The sequence below is a fragment of the Typopeltis vanoorti genome, chromosome 13, assembly GCF_054136105.1.
Source record: "Typopeltis vanoorti isolate ZY-2024b chromosome 13, IOZ_Tvanoo_1.0, whole genome shotgun sequence".
In the NCBI taxonomy this organism is placed as follows: domain Eukaryota; kingdom Metazoa; phylum Arthropoda; class Arachnida; order Uropygi; family Thelyphonidae; genus Typopeltis; species Typopeltis vanoorti.
The window spans coordinates 16728390-16746925 of NC_143561.1; the positions used below are offsets into that span (position 1 = coordinate 16728390).

Sequence of the window (18536 nt, forward strand, 5' to 3'; positions counted from 1 at the left end):
CCAATTTTTTATTTGCAGCCAAATTACTCAGATACAATTGCTTTTTGATGTCTGGCTCATTTTTCTTGGTTTGTTTGGGTATGTATGATTTACATTAGAAATTTTGACTTGTCGCAGAAAATTTACTTAAACTACATTTATATCCAATGGTTTATATATAATGTCTCAGACTCAAAGAAGCTCCCTGTACCATAATGCTTTAAACAAATAACCAAATTTTTTTAGCAAAGTTTATTGTGAGTTACATATTTGATTAGATAACATATAAACACACCAACATAGAAGAAAATATAAACAACTTCATCAAATATAAAGAATACATCTAGCCATAATGCTAATAAGAAATTTTCATAAATCAGATTTCTAAATATTAAATACTAAAATATTTTAGGCTCTTTCTTGGTACTGGAGATGCTGTTAAAAGACTGATCAAGCCAGGATCTTCCTTAAGTGCAATTACAAATTCGACATTAGGCTTCACAACTACAGGAGATAGATCATGATGGAGCATTGTTTGGACTTTGATCTCTAATTGTTATAAAAGTATACTTCCTATTATTACTTAAGGAAGTAATATGTGGCCAGTATTCTGTAAAAATATCACTTTAAAAAGATTTGAACCATTATCTAGGAGTTAGCAAGATAAAGAAACTTCTAAATAGAGTATTTTTTCAGATTTTTTTATTTCAGATTATCTGAATTATTTGTATATACAGGAATTTAGTATGGAAGAGAATTTGTAATGAATGTATAATGCAATTTTTTTGCAATTATATTTGTATATTTTAATATTTTTTTTAATATTATATACATTGTGCTAATTTTGGATCTGACAGAAATGGAAATTAAACTTTACGTACTTATATATAAAGTGGTTTGTGTTTATTTAAGTTAAACCAAACACTCAGGTTTAGACTTCAGCAGATTTTAACAGATTGCTGTCGTGACGACCTTTTCTCGTCGTGTTCTAAATCTATCTAGTTTCAAGTCACTTTTATGAATAATACAACTAATTACGAAATGATCACCGATCCAAAAGTAGGGAAATTTATATTTATACTGCGCCACCCTATTCTTAGATTAGTCTATATAAATAGTAGGATCAGTTCTAAATTAAGTTAGCAGTCATCTCATTAGGCCAAATCATCTATTATCATTTTTACTTGGGGTTCCCGCAAGATTCGAATGTTTATGAACGGTGCAATAATAAGGAATTCGGGCAAACACAATATTTAGATCAACAAAATGAAACATTTAATATATGATATGGTTAACAAATACAAGAACTCTATTTTAAAATGGAACTATACAATTAACTTAACACATCTTCTTAGGTCACTGATGCTAATTCAATGTTCTAATTTTCATATACTATTCACAGTCTCAAATACACAAATCTTCTTATCTCAAGTTAATATAACAATTTCACATTTATTCAGTCTTCACAAATTTATCAGTTCAATGTTTATATTCACAGCAGGCAATAAACTACGTAAGCTATATTCCAAGCAAATATATTCCCGGACCTTGAGCATCGGAGATATATTACAGTTAATGCTAGAATAGAGAAACTTATACAACTACTCTTACCAGACAAATTCTTCAATACATCAAATTATTGAGAGAGCACTTACGAATTAACTTAATTAACATTAGCGGAACACACATAACAAATATTCTCCATAGTTTAAATTGTATTACTGTAAGTCGCACTTCACTATTCCAAACAACAGTAATTAGGTACTAATATCTTTTCCTGTTCACTTTTCTCCAAGTAATCAATGTAACCTTTTCCTAGGGCAACATAGAATTTAATCGTAATCCAGATTAACTGGAACTAATCAGAATTTTAGCATTGACTGTCCAGTTTTCTTTTATCTGATTACGGTATCAATCTTTCTTCATAACAACAGCAGATTTCGCTTATAACATTAAACTTTATGTTTCACCACTTATAGGTTCACTTCCGAACACTAAACTCATAAATTTCTGCCCTAAGGATTTTATAATCTTGGTTCCGCAAAACTCTCTCCTCACTCCTTAATAATAATTCTTCTCCCTTCCCTGTCTTATCTCTGACCTTCCTTCTCTTTCTGCTCTATCTATCTATGACCTTCACTCCCACCTTACGTTCGAACGCCACGCTCTACTCCACTCGTGGTTGTTTACGCGTGCGTTTCCATGACAATCGACTAAGCGTAAACATCTCGCCAATGTAATGTATGCTATATTACTGCTACATGAGTGATTACATAACATTAAATATTTCACAAATAAGAACAATATAATATTTAAGCTATTTCTTCAACTTTTTGATTACGTATACAGTTAAATATAAAATAACACTTTACGTTACACCATATATATTTAGTTATACAAAAATTTAAACATATTATTATTTTATAAGTTAATAGCAGGTCAGGTTTTAAATAAATATTTAATTAGTAATTCTTAATTGAAGAATAATAAACAATTTTATATATACCATGATTAATATTTAATAAGCAATGTTAAATGTGAATGAAAAATAATAAATTACATAACATAGCTTCATTCACAATTTAACATTGCCTTATCATTTTCAGCCAGTTTCTGTCCACTGTTAGTCTAAGTCCTCCATTCAGTCCTATCTTGAGCTTTTCTGTTCCACTGAGTTCCAGCTATTTCTTCAATCTCATCTTCCCACCATCTCTTTGATTCTTTCTGTAACTCTCTTTTTTAATTTGTTTTATAAATAGGTGTAAGTGGAATTCCTGCCATGCTTTTACATGTATTACATAACTTCCTCTGTGATAATTTTTACTTTTTATTTATTATTAAATTTTACTATTAAAACAAAACAAACAAATAAAAAAACAGCAAAACTATTTTTCTTAAATTTTACTAATTTGTATATCATTAACAAATTAGTAAAATTTACAAAAAAAAATTGCTTCACTGGTTGTTTTTTTTTTTTTTAATTTTTTTTTAATCATTAGCGAAGTGGAAGTGGTGCTTGCATCCTCTGTGTGACTGCCTGAAGATTGACTTCAATTTAAGTCTAGTCACCGACTGGTGGAACTTTTTTTTTAAGCCTTTCTTTGACCAGTTCCTGGGTTAATCAATCTCTGGCATAGGCAAGTGAGTCTTTTCTCTGTAGAATCCACATTATTTCAGAGAGTAACACATCCTGTTAGGGTTAGGTACCAAGAGAAGACAGCACTAGCTTGCTCATCTCTTCATCGATTACCACTCATAATTAGAGATATTCGTGGGCCAGCTGTCTCTGATTGGCTACTGGTGGAGATTGAACTGCCCACTCAGTCTCCAAAAGCTAGACTGGGCTAAAAGGCCTTGCTACTTCCTGTAAGAGAATACAAGGTATTAGCTGATTTATTTTTGTCATTAGCAATGCGTGCTTACACACACACACATTTAGAAGCATCTAGGCTTTGCTGTTTTGTAAATCTATAAATAGGTTTGTAAGGCAGAAAACCAAATAATATATTAAGTTTCTTTGATTAAAAGCATTTAATCCTTACTACATTGAATTGCTTCAGGTGTAAGAGTGAAAACTAGTAGACAAAACAGTAGAAATTAACAAAAGTGGGAACTACTGTGTAGTTATACAAGAATCTGATGATTTTAAAAATATTTCTGATTGTACATCACATTGTTGATATATATACACTGATAATTTAAAAGTACTCAATTTAATCAAATTTTGCTTCTTGATTCTTGATCTGACATTTGCTTCTGGCCTTTCCTGGCACAAGCACATCATCCATAGCTTCCAAAAAACTTGGTATGTTTTTCATGTTACTTCTTACCTGTATAGTTTAAAGCAAGTTTTTGTTTTGTTTGCGAGATGAAAGGTAGCTTATACCATACAAGAAATTATATTTTTGTTGTCATCTTTATTTTACTTAAGAATAAAGCACACAAATGTTTTCATATGAATTTTAATAAACACATCAATTTGCTCTTCATATTCCAGAATCAGGTGTCATTTTGGAATAAGGTGACCTAAACATGTGACTCTTATGTTACCATTTTCAAAGTGGTTTCTGGCATACGTTTCACCAAGTGAAACTGCAGCAGCAGTTATGAAGGTGTTTGATATCACTGCAAAATGTGTAAGTACTCTATGAGCCTTACAAGTCATCTGAAGTCATTCATTACAAGTCATTGCACCTGAAGTATCTTCAGGACTGAGGCAACTCGTGGTAAAGGTGGACTAAGCTCTCATCACTTGCCTTAGTATCTCCCATCATGCAAAGCACATCTCCTTGCAGACAGACATGTATAATGCTGTGCATTAAGGGAAGGGCCACTACCCAGACTGGTTTGACCTTTATTGAAGTCTCTTCAGTGGGCGCCAGATCCAGAGGTGGTGATATTAAGGTAGAAGTAGTGATGAGAGCTTAGTCCAACTTTACTACGGGTTACCTCAGTTCTGAAGAAACTTCAGGTGCAAACTTTGTTTGCTTACACTTGGATAAAGGGGCAACTTGTATAGATAAATATGACTTCTCCATTACTTCCACCTTAGTATCACCACCTCTGGGTCTCGGTCTGGCTCCCACTGACGAGACCTCAATAAAGGCCACTACCCAGTCTGGGTAGTGGCCTTTTCCTTAATGCACAGCATTATACATGTCTGCAAGGAGATGTGCTTTGCATTATGGGAGTTACTAAGATAAGTGATGATAGCTTAGTCCACCTTTACCACAAGTTGCCTCAGTCCTGAAGATACTTCAGGTGCAAACTTTGTACGCTTACAATAAAGGATTAAACTAAATTTATTATAGTCTAACCAAGTGGAAAAAACTTCCAAGTCATTTTATTGCTTCAGCATCAGCCAAGTGATGCAAGTACTTGCTAATGTTTACTGCAAAAAGCAGAGTTAGCATCAACAGAATCCAGTGACAACAGGATGTTCCAGGCATAGTTAACACAGTGAAGTTGACCAGCACCAATAAACTCAACAATGCTATCAAATGTTGTGGATGTAGACTATACATCTCAGATACCAAAAAAAGGTCTTCTGTGCAATTTTTGTTGCCATTGGTCAACATACTCACCCCATAAAAATTGATGACTGTATACAAACATCACAAACCTGAACCACCTTTTCTTCTTTCAACTATACCTCCCTTCAGTAAAACAGTTTTTGAATTTAGGAAAACACATTAAAACCGTGGAACAGCACCTTATTGCTATCAACAAAACTTTATTCTGCAAAGTAAAATCAACTGGTTCCAAAGATCCAAATTAGAACATTCACAATCTAGCCTCGATGAAAAATTACCTGACACTGATACCAGCCAGCTTCTTACTCTCATCGTGTTGGTGCACAAGTCAATTGAGCCCAGAAACAGAAAATGCAGTGACATAATCCTAAACTTCCACATTGAAAAAAAATCGGATGCCACCACTTCAGCCCCATAGACAGAAAAAAAGGACAGAACGAAGTTCCTGCAACTGGTGAAAGCATCCTGTGACCCCATCAGAATTAATGGCAGCTATGAACAACCTTAACACTTTCATTGCCAAGCTGAAAATTGGAATTTCGTGTGGTGGCCAAATTTTTTTAATTTTTTTATTTAGTTAGCGACGTCCACGCGATAACGCATGATCGGCCGTTTGGTGAGAACACGCATCGCGTGATCTCGTTCATTGCCAAGCTGAAAATTGGAATTTCGTGTGGTAGCCAACTTTTTTTTATTTTTTTATTTAGTTAACGACGTCCAAGCGATACCGCGTGATCGGCCGTTTGGTGAGAGCTCGCATCGCGCGATATCGCATGATTGCCAATGAACATGTTAAAGGCACTTCTTCCAATTTGCATATATCAACCCAACCTTACCTAATTTTATGTGTGGTTCTGACCCACAAAAGGTTATTATAAACCTATAGTACATTTTGAACATGTCTGGATTAAGGATTTTTTTACTGTTTTTATCATTTTATACATATTTTTTGTAATTATCTTATTTATTTTTACAGTCCAGAAACCCTACTGTAGGGGACCAAACATGGAACTTCTTCAAGCAACTTCAGGCCTCAGGTAAGCAGGGTGGTGGTCTCACATTGGGCAATGAAATCCATCTCCCACCTAAAGACAGTCACAAACATCCATGCCCATGGCAGGATTCAAACCCACAAATTGTTGGTTAGAGAGCAGGTATGCTAGTCACTCGATCAGTGAGGCCGGCAAACTTTCAGCTGTCATGAACAGGGACATCAGTTTTGCCAACAACTGGAAGAAAAATGACAAAGCAGTGATTATGTGAAACTAGACTACAAAAAAGGATTGTAATGCAGTAATCTTGTGCTACTAATAGCCATCTTGGAAACCAAAGTACTGCATAGGAGAAAAGTGTTGACATACTTCTTCAACAACAAACCCCACAAAACCTTCTCGATCCACATCACAAATGTTATCACAGTTCCAACTCAACAGTTCCACTTCCATCTACAGTCTGCAAAACCCCATCTGCTTTTCCTGACAGAAACCTAAATTTCTGCCTCTCCAAGACTACTCATCTCACCTTTTCCAAGTATAACTTTTCAACTCCTTTCATTGGGTGGCATCTGTGCATATGTTTTCTCTGACATGCCCTACCAGAGAGCATTCAACTTAGAATCTCTTGACTATGATCTTGTTGTACCATCATTTTGGGCATGAACAGATGGCATTAATGGCAATATCATGTTAAAAACAAGGATATTAGGAAAGAACTTGACATTGTCAGCATCCAGGAATGCATTAGCAGAACTAATCTCAGGTGGTATGGTCACTTATACAGAATGGGAAGAGGAAAGACTAGCAAAACAAGTGTTTTGCCAGGTTGGCAGGAAAAAGATCCAGAGGAAGACCAGGATATAGGTGGATTGATATGGTAAAAAGTGCTTTAGAAGATAGAAATATAAGATCTGATAATGTTGGAGTCTTGACAGGTAACATCTGGAGGAAAATTATAGATAGGAAGTTAGTAATGTAAATTTTTTCATGTAGTACTATCATATCCTCTACGCCCCTTGAGGGTACATGGCAGGAATTTGATGATGACTATGATCTTCTTCACATGAAAATCTTTCTGCCTCACTGTCATATTTATATGCTATCTCTACTGCTTCCCGATGCCATCAACCATCCTGATCTTTTTATGACTTTCTGTCCTTAAATGTTGATATCCTAACTTTCCTATCAGTTAGATCATCTTCCTCTAAGATCTTAATGTTTGCATGCCAACTGTCTGTCTCTCTCAAACTACATAGACCAAGCAGGTAGAGACAGAGTTATTTGCCATCACAAATGACTTTACAGCAATTGTTCACATGCCCACCAGTACCAGATAACCCAAACTACTCTCCAAACACTTAGGACCTTTTCCTTACTAGTGATCCCTCCAAATATACTGTGAAAGTTGAATCTCCCTCAGGTCATTCAGATCACAACCTTGTGTTTCTCTTCTCCCACCAAGCAACACCCAAATATCCATTTCCAACCAAGAGTCATCTGGTATTATAAGAATAATAAGGGGGAATGACCTCCGTGACTTCTTTGTCTCGTTGCCTTGGTTGGATTCCCTCGTTCCCTTGGTCTTCAGCCTTCCGACCAAAGCAGATGCGCCAAACTCATCACCAAAGTATTTCTCACTAGTATGTAAGCATATAATACTCCATTTAATGCTAAATTCCTATCCCCCAAGTCAGCCTTTGTTCTCCAAAAGATGAGCCAAGGCTGTAAATGAAGAAGAACATATTGCAACTGTCATCAAGAACTCCACCTTTCCTCAATGCATACACCAATGCCTCTTGCAAGAATCTCATCAATGCATCAAAAACAAATTTCTAAAGAGCCAAAAGCAAGAAACTTGCATCATGCCCAAATGGCAGCAATCCTTTGTGGTCTCTTACCAAAACAGTTGGCCATAATTTTTGCCCACACTGATCCCACCACCAGTTCTCCCAGATGGCTCTATTGCATTGTCACCTATAGTAAAAGCCAATCTTCTGACATCATGTTTCTCAAAGAGATGTCTAGATAATTTTGGTAGATTCATTCCCAATCATTCAAAACATTCAACACTCAATGTCCCAATGACCTTTCATCAGAAAGTGATGAGAAAAATCCTGCCCAAATTAGTTATGCCAAAAAGTCTTCTGGTCCTGATGACATGCCTCCATTTGTCATAAAGTATCGTGCTCCAGAGTTGACTCTGGAGCACGATACTTTTCTGTATTGTCTTTAAATGCACTCTTATCTCTCTCTATGCACATCTTGCAGAATTGGCTAGCAAAAGTATTTGCAAGTGAAATGGAAGCATCCTAAAATGTCATCATCATTATGTTAAGTTCAACATGGTATCTATCAACTCTATTAAAACTGTACTTGCCGACATTCTTCATCTGATTTGGAGGTCTGTCTGAAAACATTATTGATACTGTATGCTAGAAATGGCAATAAAAAAAAAATTATTCAAATTAAGTGGATATTGAATTCAACATTGTTTCAAAGCTGAATAGAGAAACTACAAGAGTTTCATGCCAAATATAGATATAAACTATAAAAGTTTCGGCAGATCCAAGCATACGCAAACCTTTCATGACAAGGGCAACTCGTAGTAAAGGTGGGGTAATTCTGATCACTATCCTTAGTATGTCCCATAACCCCCCCCCCAGATGTGTGTTTTACATTATTGGGGTGGAGGGTTATGGGAAAATACTAAGGCTAGTGATCAGAATTACTCCACCTTTACTATGAGTTGCCCCTGTCATGAAAGGTTTGTTTATACTTGGATCAGCCGAAACTTTTATAGTTTCTATCTATATTCGGCTTTGAAATAATGTTGGATTCAATACCCACTTAATTTGAATAATTTTGCATCACCAAAGTGAAACCTTTTGGCTCTCTATTTCAGTAAAAAAAAAGTTATTTTTGTTTTCTTGTTCTTTTTTTCTTTCCTTTATTTTTTGTCATTTCCCGAATTCATACAACCTCTGGCCACTTCGAACTTCTAATTGAGCAAATTGTGTTGATGCAAAATGAATTCGTTTACTAACTACGGGCAACTAGAACAACAAGGACTTGGCTCTCCTCCAGGTGCACCATACCATATCATACTTGTATGCATACTTCCAGTGATTCGCTCCTAGATAGTTTTCTTCATCCTGATCTTGTAATACCTGTTGACTGTTTTTAAATCCAGGATTATCAACTGGTCCATTAATGTGTGAGCAGAGGATATGATTGGTGTGGACATCAGATTTTGCAGAAGTTCACCATTAGGGTTCACATAGGGTTGTGATAACATCATATTATTTTTCATTTGGTGAATCTTGACAAGCAAGTTTTATTTCATTTGGGTTTATTATCCCACTACTCAGCAATAATAACTACCCCCCCCCCCACACACACACAAATAAATGCTAGTTAGGATTAGGCTCTTATTTGCATGTTATGGAAATGCATTCAATCTTAGAGATGGTTAAAGATCTGTTGCCTGTCAAAAAGTTAGGCAGTCCTTTAGCACTATTTCATTGGTGAATGAAAAACAAGTTAAAGGGTTGCACAAGTCATACATCCTATCTTAATTATTAACTGTTCCAACAGAAACTCAGCACAGGTGAATAAGCACTCCATTTCTTTCTATCCTTCATGCCATATTATTTTTTCTTAAAGACTGTTCCAGCTCAGGTTTCTTTTTTTCTAAATCTCATCTGGTCTCTCCACCTTTTCCCCTCAATTTTCATTTCACATATTATTCTTGGTATTCTTTCGAAACTAATTCTTAATATATGTCCAAGCCACTCAAGCAAGAAGGAAAATCACAAAGGTTGTTTCAACAATTTCTAATCTGACTGCCCATATTTCTATGTTACCTTGTTTTTTGCCAGTATTGTACAAAAAAAATTTCCATTGCTTGTATTTTACTCGTGTCTATTTTTATTGGTCTCCACTGTTTCTGCTACATCAAAAAGGGTAAAAAATAAGTAACTTCTGTTAATCAAAAGCTTGCACTTCATTGGCACCTCTTTATCCCAAAGTAGGCTTATATTTAAAGCTTTGGTTCTGAAATTCTCCTCTATGTCCTCTGATCTAAATTTCCATCACAAGAAAGTACACTCCAAATATTTGAAGTTTTCACTTCAAATTGAGTCTAACACCATTAATGTGTACATTTCTCTATGCTTTAAAACCACACTCTCACTTTTCTTGCTATTAATATGCAGCCCATTCTTATGTGTCACACTGTTCCATTTGGCCAGTTTTTTCTGTGCCCAAATCATCACACCACATCTATTTCTCATTTCTGATTCTTAATTGTATCTAGCATATTGTAATGAATAGCAATAAAGATAAAACACTTCCTCCAAGTTATCAAAGTTAGTCTTCACATGGCTCTTGTCATTTACATACATATTCTTGATCATAACTATTTCTTCTCTTCTATGCCTATTTTTCCAGACTTTTCTATTACAGCAAAAATCAAATCAGTAGTTCATCTCCTCTTTTCTAAAAACAAATTGCTCTTCTCTTAGACCTTTCTCTGTTTTATTCCTTGTCACCATTAAAATAAATCCTCTAAATGACTTCCCCGCTCTCCAAGAGAGAAAGAGTGGAGTTCCTTCAGCCCTAATTAACTTTTTCCAAAGCCTCATTATCCTTTCATTAATTCCATTCACAATTTGTAAGTATCATTTACTCATTTATTGATGATAAAACCACACCATTTTTTGACTTATCTACTGCTTTCCAAATGAAAACAGTTCCCTCTTAAATTCCTGTTTTTTTCCTTGTTTTATTCATTTTATCTCACTCAAACCCAAAAACACCTAATTTCCTCTCCATCATGGTATCCAGTAACCTCTCATCTTTACTCTATCAATGCTGCACTGTTTTTATTCTTATTTTCCTTTCAGGTTTGGGTCATTTATTATTTTTATTTATATTATTATGTATAATTATACTTATTTAATTAACAAGAATGAATGTGTATGTTTTGTAATATGTGAAGAATGCATTCATTTTGTAGAATAAAAGATTCATGGAAGGAGAATAAAACTGATGACAAGGTTTTGAAGGGGAGATGTAAGGGGAAAGAAAGAATAGTATGAAAGAGTGACAGCATGAGAGATAAAGATCAAATTTTGTATGGGATTCATTGATAAGAGGAGTGTTTGAGGAGCGTGTGTTTCCCTGGAGTAAAAATTAAGGATACTGAGAATGAAGGTATGTTTATTTTGGCTGATATGAATGATCTGGTGGTGACAAGTGTGGCATGCAAGATGATATGAAAAAGTTGCTAGTGCATTTATAATGAGTTATACAAAGTGGATGGGTAGTATTTGAATGAATTTGGTTCAGAAAGTATTGTTTAGTCAGAGTTCAGAAGTATAGAATGAGGGGCACTAAAATGTTTAGAGGGATGCAGGTGAGAGTGGGTCCAGGTGACCTAGAAGTTGGTAGGTGAGAGTGATCACATGATGCTGAATATAGTTCCCCAGGTTCTCAAGCAACACAACTTTAGTGGTCTAAGCAACATAGGGTGTAAGGGGATGAATGGGATGTTGAAGTTTATGTATATTAATGCCAGAAGTATTTGGAATAAGAGTGTGGAGTTTTTGGAATTGATTAACTTGGCAAAACATTACCATTAATGAGAATTGACTAACTGATGATGATACAGTCATATGAACAGAATGCAAAGGCTATAGTATCTTCAGAGAGGTCAGAAGGAACAGGATGGGTAGAGGGGTTTTGCTAATGATAGCAGAAGAATTGAAGCCAAAAAGAGCAGAAGTACATCAGGAGGACAGGGATGTAGAAGGCACGTGAAGCTATTGAGTGATATAGATGGAGTCCAACAAGACAAAATATATAATTGGTTGCTGATATAATCCAGAAGGTATAAGTGAGAATGTAGATAGCATGCATTGGCAAATCAGCATAATGAATGCAGGTCAAGTAATTATTAAGGAGGTCAACTATGGGAACATGGATTGGAAAGAGAAATGGTCACAGGGAAGGAAGGAAATTGATTTTATACAACTGCTAAGAGCAGCTGTATAAAAAGCATGCCATGGATGGGATACGAGGTTCAAGAGTGCTAGATCTGGTCATAGCATCAGAGAACTTACCAGTAATTAATCTGGCTAAGCTGCCTCCACTTGGCGAAAGTGATCATGTAGTCTTGACATATGAAATTGCCAGACGTGCAGAATTTTCTTTTAAGAAGATATATTTGTGATTATGACAAACCAAGGAGTCGGCTTTCAATATTGCTATGCATAAGAATTTAGAGGGGAGAGATGGTGGTGCATAGGAGGTGCTCAAGGGATGTTTGGAGAAAGCATTAGCATACTATGTACCCTGAATCAGAAGGACAAATCAGGTTGAAGTAAGATGGATGAATAGCATAATTAAGCAGGCATTGCAGACAAAGTTTTGGAGAGAGAATAAAGAAAAAGGTTATCAGTAAGCTCATAAGCAATACTGGGCATAGACAACCTGCCTATGCCTTGTAAGGAAGGACAAAGCTAATTATGAAAGCTAGCTAGCTGATGAAGCCAAAAGAAATCCTTCATTTGCTATGTGGCAAGTAAAAGGATGGAATGATCATGGAAGGAAGACTAAAAAATGCTGATGGTAGGGAGGTAGCAGAAGCAAACCAAATAGGTGAATTACTGAGTGATAATTCACCTGATAGGGGAATAGAAGTTGAAAAACCTCTATTCCCCTATCCTCAATGCATTAGATAGCATCTCGGCTTGTGTATTATGAGAATATGCAAGGAATTAGCTCCTCTGACCAACCTGTTTAATTTAAGCCTCAGTAATGGAAAGGAAAGAGGATAAAATAGTACCATTGCTCCTGGCACAAGTAGCAAATTATAGGCCAATCAGTATCTCAGGAGTGGTGTTTAAGGTATTGGAGAAATTGGTAAAAGACAATTCGGGACTGGGCAGATAGGAATATGATACTTTTTAAGGGATAACATGATTTTGTGATGGATAGGTCCTGCTTTAGTAATCTGCTTATTTTTTTTATAATAAAGTGACGTGGAGTTAAATAAGGGAAATGGCCACTTGGTGATAATGCTGGAGTTTGGAAAGACATTTGATAGATTCTACATAGGACTCTGTTGCATAAATTGGATCAAATGGGGATGGACATGAATCCAGAAATCTAGATTCAAAGAGATATCTGTCCATCAGCTTTATGGAGAAGTTTACTACTCTGTTGTTTATTTTATACATCAAGGATACATAAGAAATGATTTGATGGAAAATATTCAGTTTTCTGATGATGCAAAACTGGGAAGAGCAATGGCAAATGAAGATGATGTAGAAATCCTGTAGGATGACTTAAACAGACTGGCAGTACTGACAAAAGTAAATGGCTGCCAGTTTAATGTGTAAAGTGATGCACCTTGGTAAAAAGACATTGCAAACTGTGTACTATATTAATGGAATTTCCCTGCAGGAAGTTGAAGTTTAGATGTCGTAATGCAATGGTAACCAAAATGGCAATTACGTGGTTGTTGAAGAACACATTAACAAGCAGAAATAGATTATTGTTCCCCTTTATAAGCCAACGTTTGGACTACTGGTACAGAAATGATCACTTGGATTCAGGAGCACATTAGGCCAGCTGGTGGGGTCGTATCCATAGAATTTACTGAGCCCATAAAATTTCTACATTTGGAAAAGTTGATGTTTCTCTTGCAGCCTGGTATACTTGTGTGGCAGTATTGAATTAAAATTAGATAATCTTATTTTAAAAATAAGGAAATTGATCCAATTCATCATCAAAAATGTGTACTATCTATATCGTTCTTATAGATCTTTTAATTTTTCCACATAGCTCAGGGGCCCCTGGCGGCTGCTAGGTCCAACCCCCTGCTTGATCTGCCTCTACCTGGATTCCATGGAGATGAAGTGGTTGAGAGGAACCAGAGGCAAGTGACAAAGATTGTGCCAGCTCTATAGAATGCTACCTATGAGAATAGATGGAGGGTTTGTAGGCTTCAAAAATTAGCTGATAGGCAGAAATGAGGAGACATGATAGAAACATAAGTAATTAAAGAAGTTTTATAGGATTGACACTGAAGACTTTTTTTCGGTACATTGCAGGAATGTTGGAACCAGGGGTCACCCGTCAAAATTGTATAATAGTGGTGTTAGTAAAAGGTGTTGGGAGAAGATCTTTTTCTTGGAGGTGGTGGATGGGTGAAATTGGTTTGCCAGAGATGACTGTGTTTAGTAAGTGAAAGTTTAAAAAGATGTATGGTAGGTATTGTGTGAATAATGGATCTCCCCCGATGAGTCTTCTGCCTCCATAGCGATACCTCTGTATATAATAATAAAATATATTGATTTGATATTTATTATTATTATTTACTCATTTTATTTTATTTTTTTTTTACTTAAAAATTTTACTTAATTTCCCTATATTCCAAAGAAAATGATAGTTTTTTTTTTTCTTTTTCTGGCTAGTTGATGTTTAAATAAAAATTATATAACCTCTTGACTATTATCCTTTGATTTGACGAAGGAAGTACGAAGACGAAGAGTCTATGGCTTGCATTCTTTGGCAAATAATCAGAAAGTGTAGATAGATATGAGTTAAAGAAATTTTATAGGATGAGATCACCTTCTATCGTTACTGGCAGCGGCAGATTCAGTGAAGGAGTGATTTCTCTCACATCTGAAATGAAAACAATAATAATAAAAATATGAATTTTCTGTTAAATAACAAAAAATAATTTATGTGAATCTGTGCACGTTGTTAGTTAATCTTTCGAGCTTACGGTAAGCTTAACGTTAATTAGGTCGGTTTACTGTCTGACTGCTGAATAAATATCTAAATTACACAATAGAACGAGTAAGGAATGAACTCCAATAACCTTGAGTAAAAATAATCTCTAATAAACGGGGGAAGGGGAGAACTCGACTATTTATCTCTTTGGGTGTAATAAACAAATATGTCCTTTATTTAAAATCAATAAGCCGCACGACATAAAAAAAAAAGCAACCTTGATGAACTATCTGAAATATAGAACATTTAAGTTCGTTTACATTTGACCTATATTGCACGTAATATTCGGCAGGCTTCTTAGCGACCGATCAACAACATTACATCACTCTTACGATGTGCTGTGGCTGCCCATAGTCTTTTGCAGGCATCAATTTTTACAGAGTAGGTACAGTTCGGCATTTCGAGTGTACTGGCTAGGTTTTTACATGTCTAACGAAAGTAAATTACCACGCACGAGTTAACAAGTTAAGCTAACAGAGAAAAACTAATTAACTCAGACGATTAGAACTCGTTTAATCAATCGAACAGTGAAGACTTGATCTGAAAAAGATCCCAATGAAAGTAATAATGAAGTAGAAATAAGATACCCTACTTTTGAAAACTATTTGCAATAAAGAAAAAACTATTCGGTTCTCTATTAATTCATCCTGTAGAAAATACCAAGAAATATGCTATTGAAGTCGCGTTTACCTGGAAGACAGCAATTTCACATTACGTCATGGTGGAAACTTAGCATAGATGGGCCGAAAATATTTATTGGCAGAGCCGACGGAAACGAGCCTGCATTGCAGGTGGGTGTCGTTTCGAAGTGTTAATATGAAGTTTCATTCTTTCTTTAAATTTTTGTAAACGAATTAAGTAATAATAATTAGGTAAGTCAATATAATTGCTGCAAATTTACAGTTACAAATTTACAAAAAAATCTTGTAAATTCTTTCCACATGATTATGACAAAAATAAAAATAAATAAATTGCCATTTGTTTGGGGACGCACATTTCAGCTTTGCAGGCGGGTGACGTCCAGCTTAGCCTCGGTCCTGTTTATTGGTGGTTCATATGGGAACTATTCAAATGAATATAATAAGATTACTGGAAAACAATATTTTTTCAGTTCGTAGTGTATTTCAAATTATTAGTTATGCGCGGCTTGCAAGTGAATTCTCAAGCTACACATTCCGGTGCTGAAAGGCTCTAAAATAAGACCATCCATTTTATTTTTTTTACCGGAAAATGAATGAAGCATATATCCAGAAAAAGAATTATCTCTAGATGAATGTATGATGTTATGACGAGGTTTCTTAATGAATCAATAACAATATATAAAAGGCCAACATTATAAATAGGAAATATATATATATATATATATATATTAATAGAACCTAATGCATAGGTTCCCAAACTTTTTCGGGCCATCGCCCACTTTGCAAGACATAAATTTTGTAACGCCCCCCCATTATAACAGTTCCGCGTTCAAGCCGTTTGATATTTTTGACGTAAATAACAGCTAATGATACGTTACTGCTAATGCCGTTCAATTTTTAAAAAGAAGTGGCCAATATGTGTTTCATCTTGAACACAGTTATTTCTATACCAATTTTGGTGAAACGTAGCACATATGTAAAGATTGTAAAATGTATGCTCGAATAACATTATGCACAGTAATGGTTTAAATATGAAAATGTGGAATACAATTAAGAGATTGCATTGCATTAGTAAGAATCTTATTGTAATAATTAAAACACCATTAAATGTATTACAAAATTGTTTATTTCTAACTTATAAAGTAAAAATACAAAGCAAAAATAACAAATTAATGTGAAGTTTCATACAATGGTTTAAATATGAAAATTCGGAATACATATTAAGAGATTGTATTACATTAGTAAGAATCTTATTGTAATAATTAAAACACCATCAAATGTATTAGATGGTTTATTTCGAACTTACAAAGAAAAAATAACAAATTAATGTGAAGGATGAGCCTGGTGCATTTTTAAAAGTTTGTTAATATCGGGTTCAACTTTCGTTAAAACAATCGTAAATCACGCTCAGTTATATGCGCAACGGTTCCTTTTCTTAGATAGTAAATTCCAGTGGCGCACTCGGGATTTAACCTTTGGGGGGTAGGGGGGGGGGGCGCGAGTTGAGTAGACGTTTTGCGAATACACACTACACATCGCATACGACCTATAACTGAGCATCTGCAGTGATCGCTAATTCATAAGTAGCACAGAACATAAATAAAAAAATGAATTTTAATTAGGAAAAGATTTTTGGAAATTTTTCTAGTGTTTTTTCCTTTTCTTTAGGGGGTGCCCGGGCCCCTTGTCCCCCCCCCCCCTCTGGGTGCGCCACTGGTAAATTCACTACAGCACTAAACCCACGCTCAGCCGAATAAGAAGATGGAAATGCAGTTAAAAATTTCTGCACTATTTCCCATAATCCAGGGTACAGTGTCGGTATTGATTTTTTAAGCCAGAACTCTTGTTATCCAGTTTTGAATTTTATTTTTAGTTTTTCATTTCTTGTGAGTTCTATGAGTTCCACTTCTGAATTTGATGATCCTGCTGCGCTTACATGTGAGAAAGGATCTAGAACCCAATTTGGTATATTCATGTTTAGAATATCCTTGAATCGCTCATTGAAATCAGCATGGAGAACCTCCAAGTGTTGGCAGTATGTAAGTAAATCTTCCTTTTTGAGAGGCAATGCTGATAAATTTGAAAAGTGGCTATATACCCCTCGGCCCATATTCCGTTTGAACAGAAGAAGTTTTCCTACAAAAGTGGCAATAACGTTTTTTGTTTTAATTAAATTCAATTCATCACCTTGTAGTTGTAGATTGACTTCATTAAATATTTTATAGAGGTCTGTCAAATAAGCGATGTCATTTTTGGGTGTAATCAGGTTGGCCCGCAATCCGTCGTCTCTGTTTTCTAAGAACTCTAGTACTGAATCAAACAAATTGTAAAATCGATTCAGACAAATGCCTTTTGAAAGCCAACGAACTTCTGTGTGAAGCAGCAAACGATTGAAATCATCATTTTCACTACAAAGTTGGCTAAACAATCTGTCACTCGATGAATTGCTTCTAATCTTGTTGACTACTCTAATAACGTAATGGAGCGACGTGTGCAGGCGTTCACTTACATTTTTCGCAACCAAATGTTGACGATGAAGAACACAATGTATATAGCAAGTACATTTGGTACTGCTTGTTTCAAATGCGCTATGAAACCGTTGTAGCGCCCTGTCATTGCTGGAGCACCATCAGTAGCAGCAGACAAAATATTACCAATAAGAATGTCTTTCTCTTGAAAAAACTTATTCATGATAATAAACATAGATTCTCCCTTTGTTACCGCTTCCAAGTTTTTAGCAAATAATTCTTGACAAACTTTTTCTTCTTTTATGAATCGTACGTATGATTAGAGTAGTGGTTCATTATTTGGGAGAGTTGATTCATCGAGTTGAATGGGAAATTGGCATGTCTTCAAATAATCGCACAATGACGTTTCAACGTCTTCAGCCATTTCGTCGATTCTTCTTTGCATTGAATTATTGCTCAAAGGAATTTTCCTGATATCTGACGCTGGCTTATGAAGCACAGTGTTTATTACTTCTTTTACTGCTGGCAAGATTAATTCCTCACCAATTGTGTGTGGTTTCCCCGCTTTTGCGATTAATAATGAAATATAAGAAGCTTGTAATCCATCATTATCTTGTT

General features: G+C 35.3%; 1 protein-coding gene across 2 annotated transcripts in view; it reads left to right on the forward strand.

Annotated features, from left to right (window-relative positions):
• The window catches only part of LOC150099954 (uncharacterized), a 257685-nt gene extending 256799 nt beyond the window's left edge, over positions 1 to 886 (forward strand). The window contains exons 16-17 of one of the 2 annotated variants that reach the window (XM_090402731.1): positions 19 to 78; positions 392 to 885. In XM_090402731.1, the coding sequence (XP_090258857.1) occupies positions 19 to 78; positions 392 to 503 (172 nt within the window). In that variant the 3' untranslated portion in view covers positions 504 to 885. Of the gene's footprint in view, positions 1 to 18; positions 79 to 391 lie in introns of both variants that reach the window. The other variant, XM_090402732.1, reaches the window with a different exon arrangement.
• Positions 887 to 18536: the final 17650 nt, after the last annotated feature.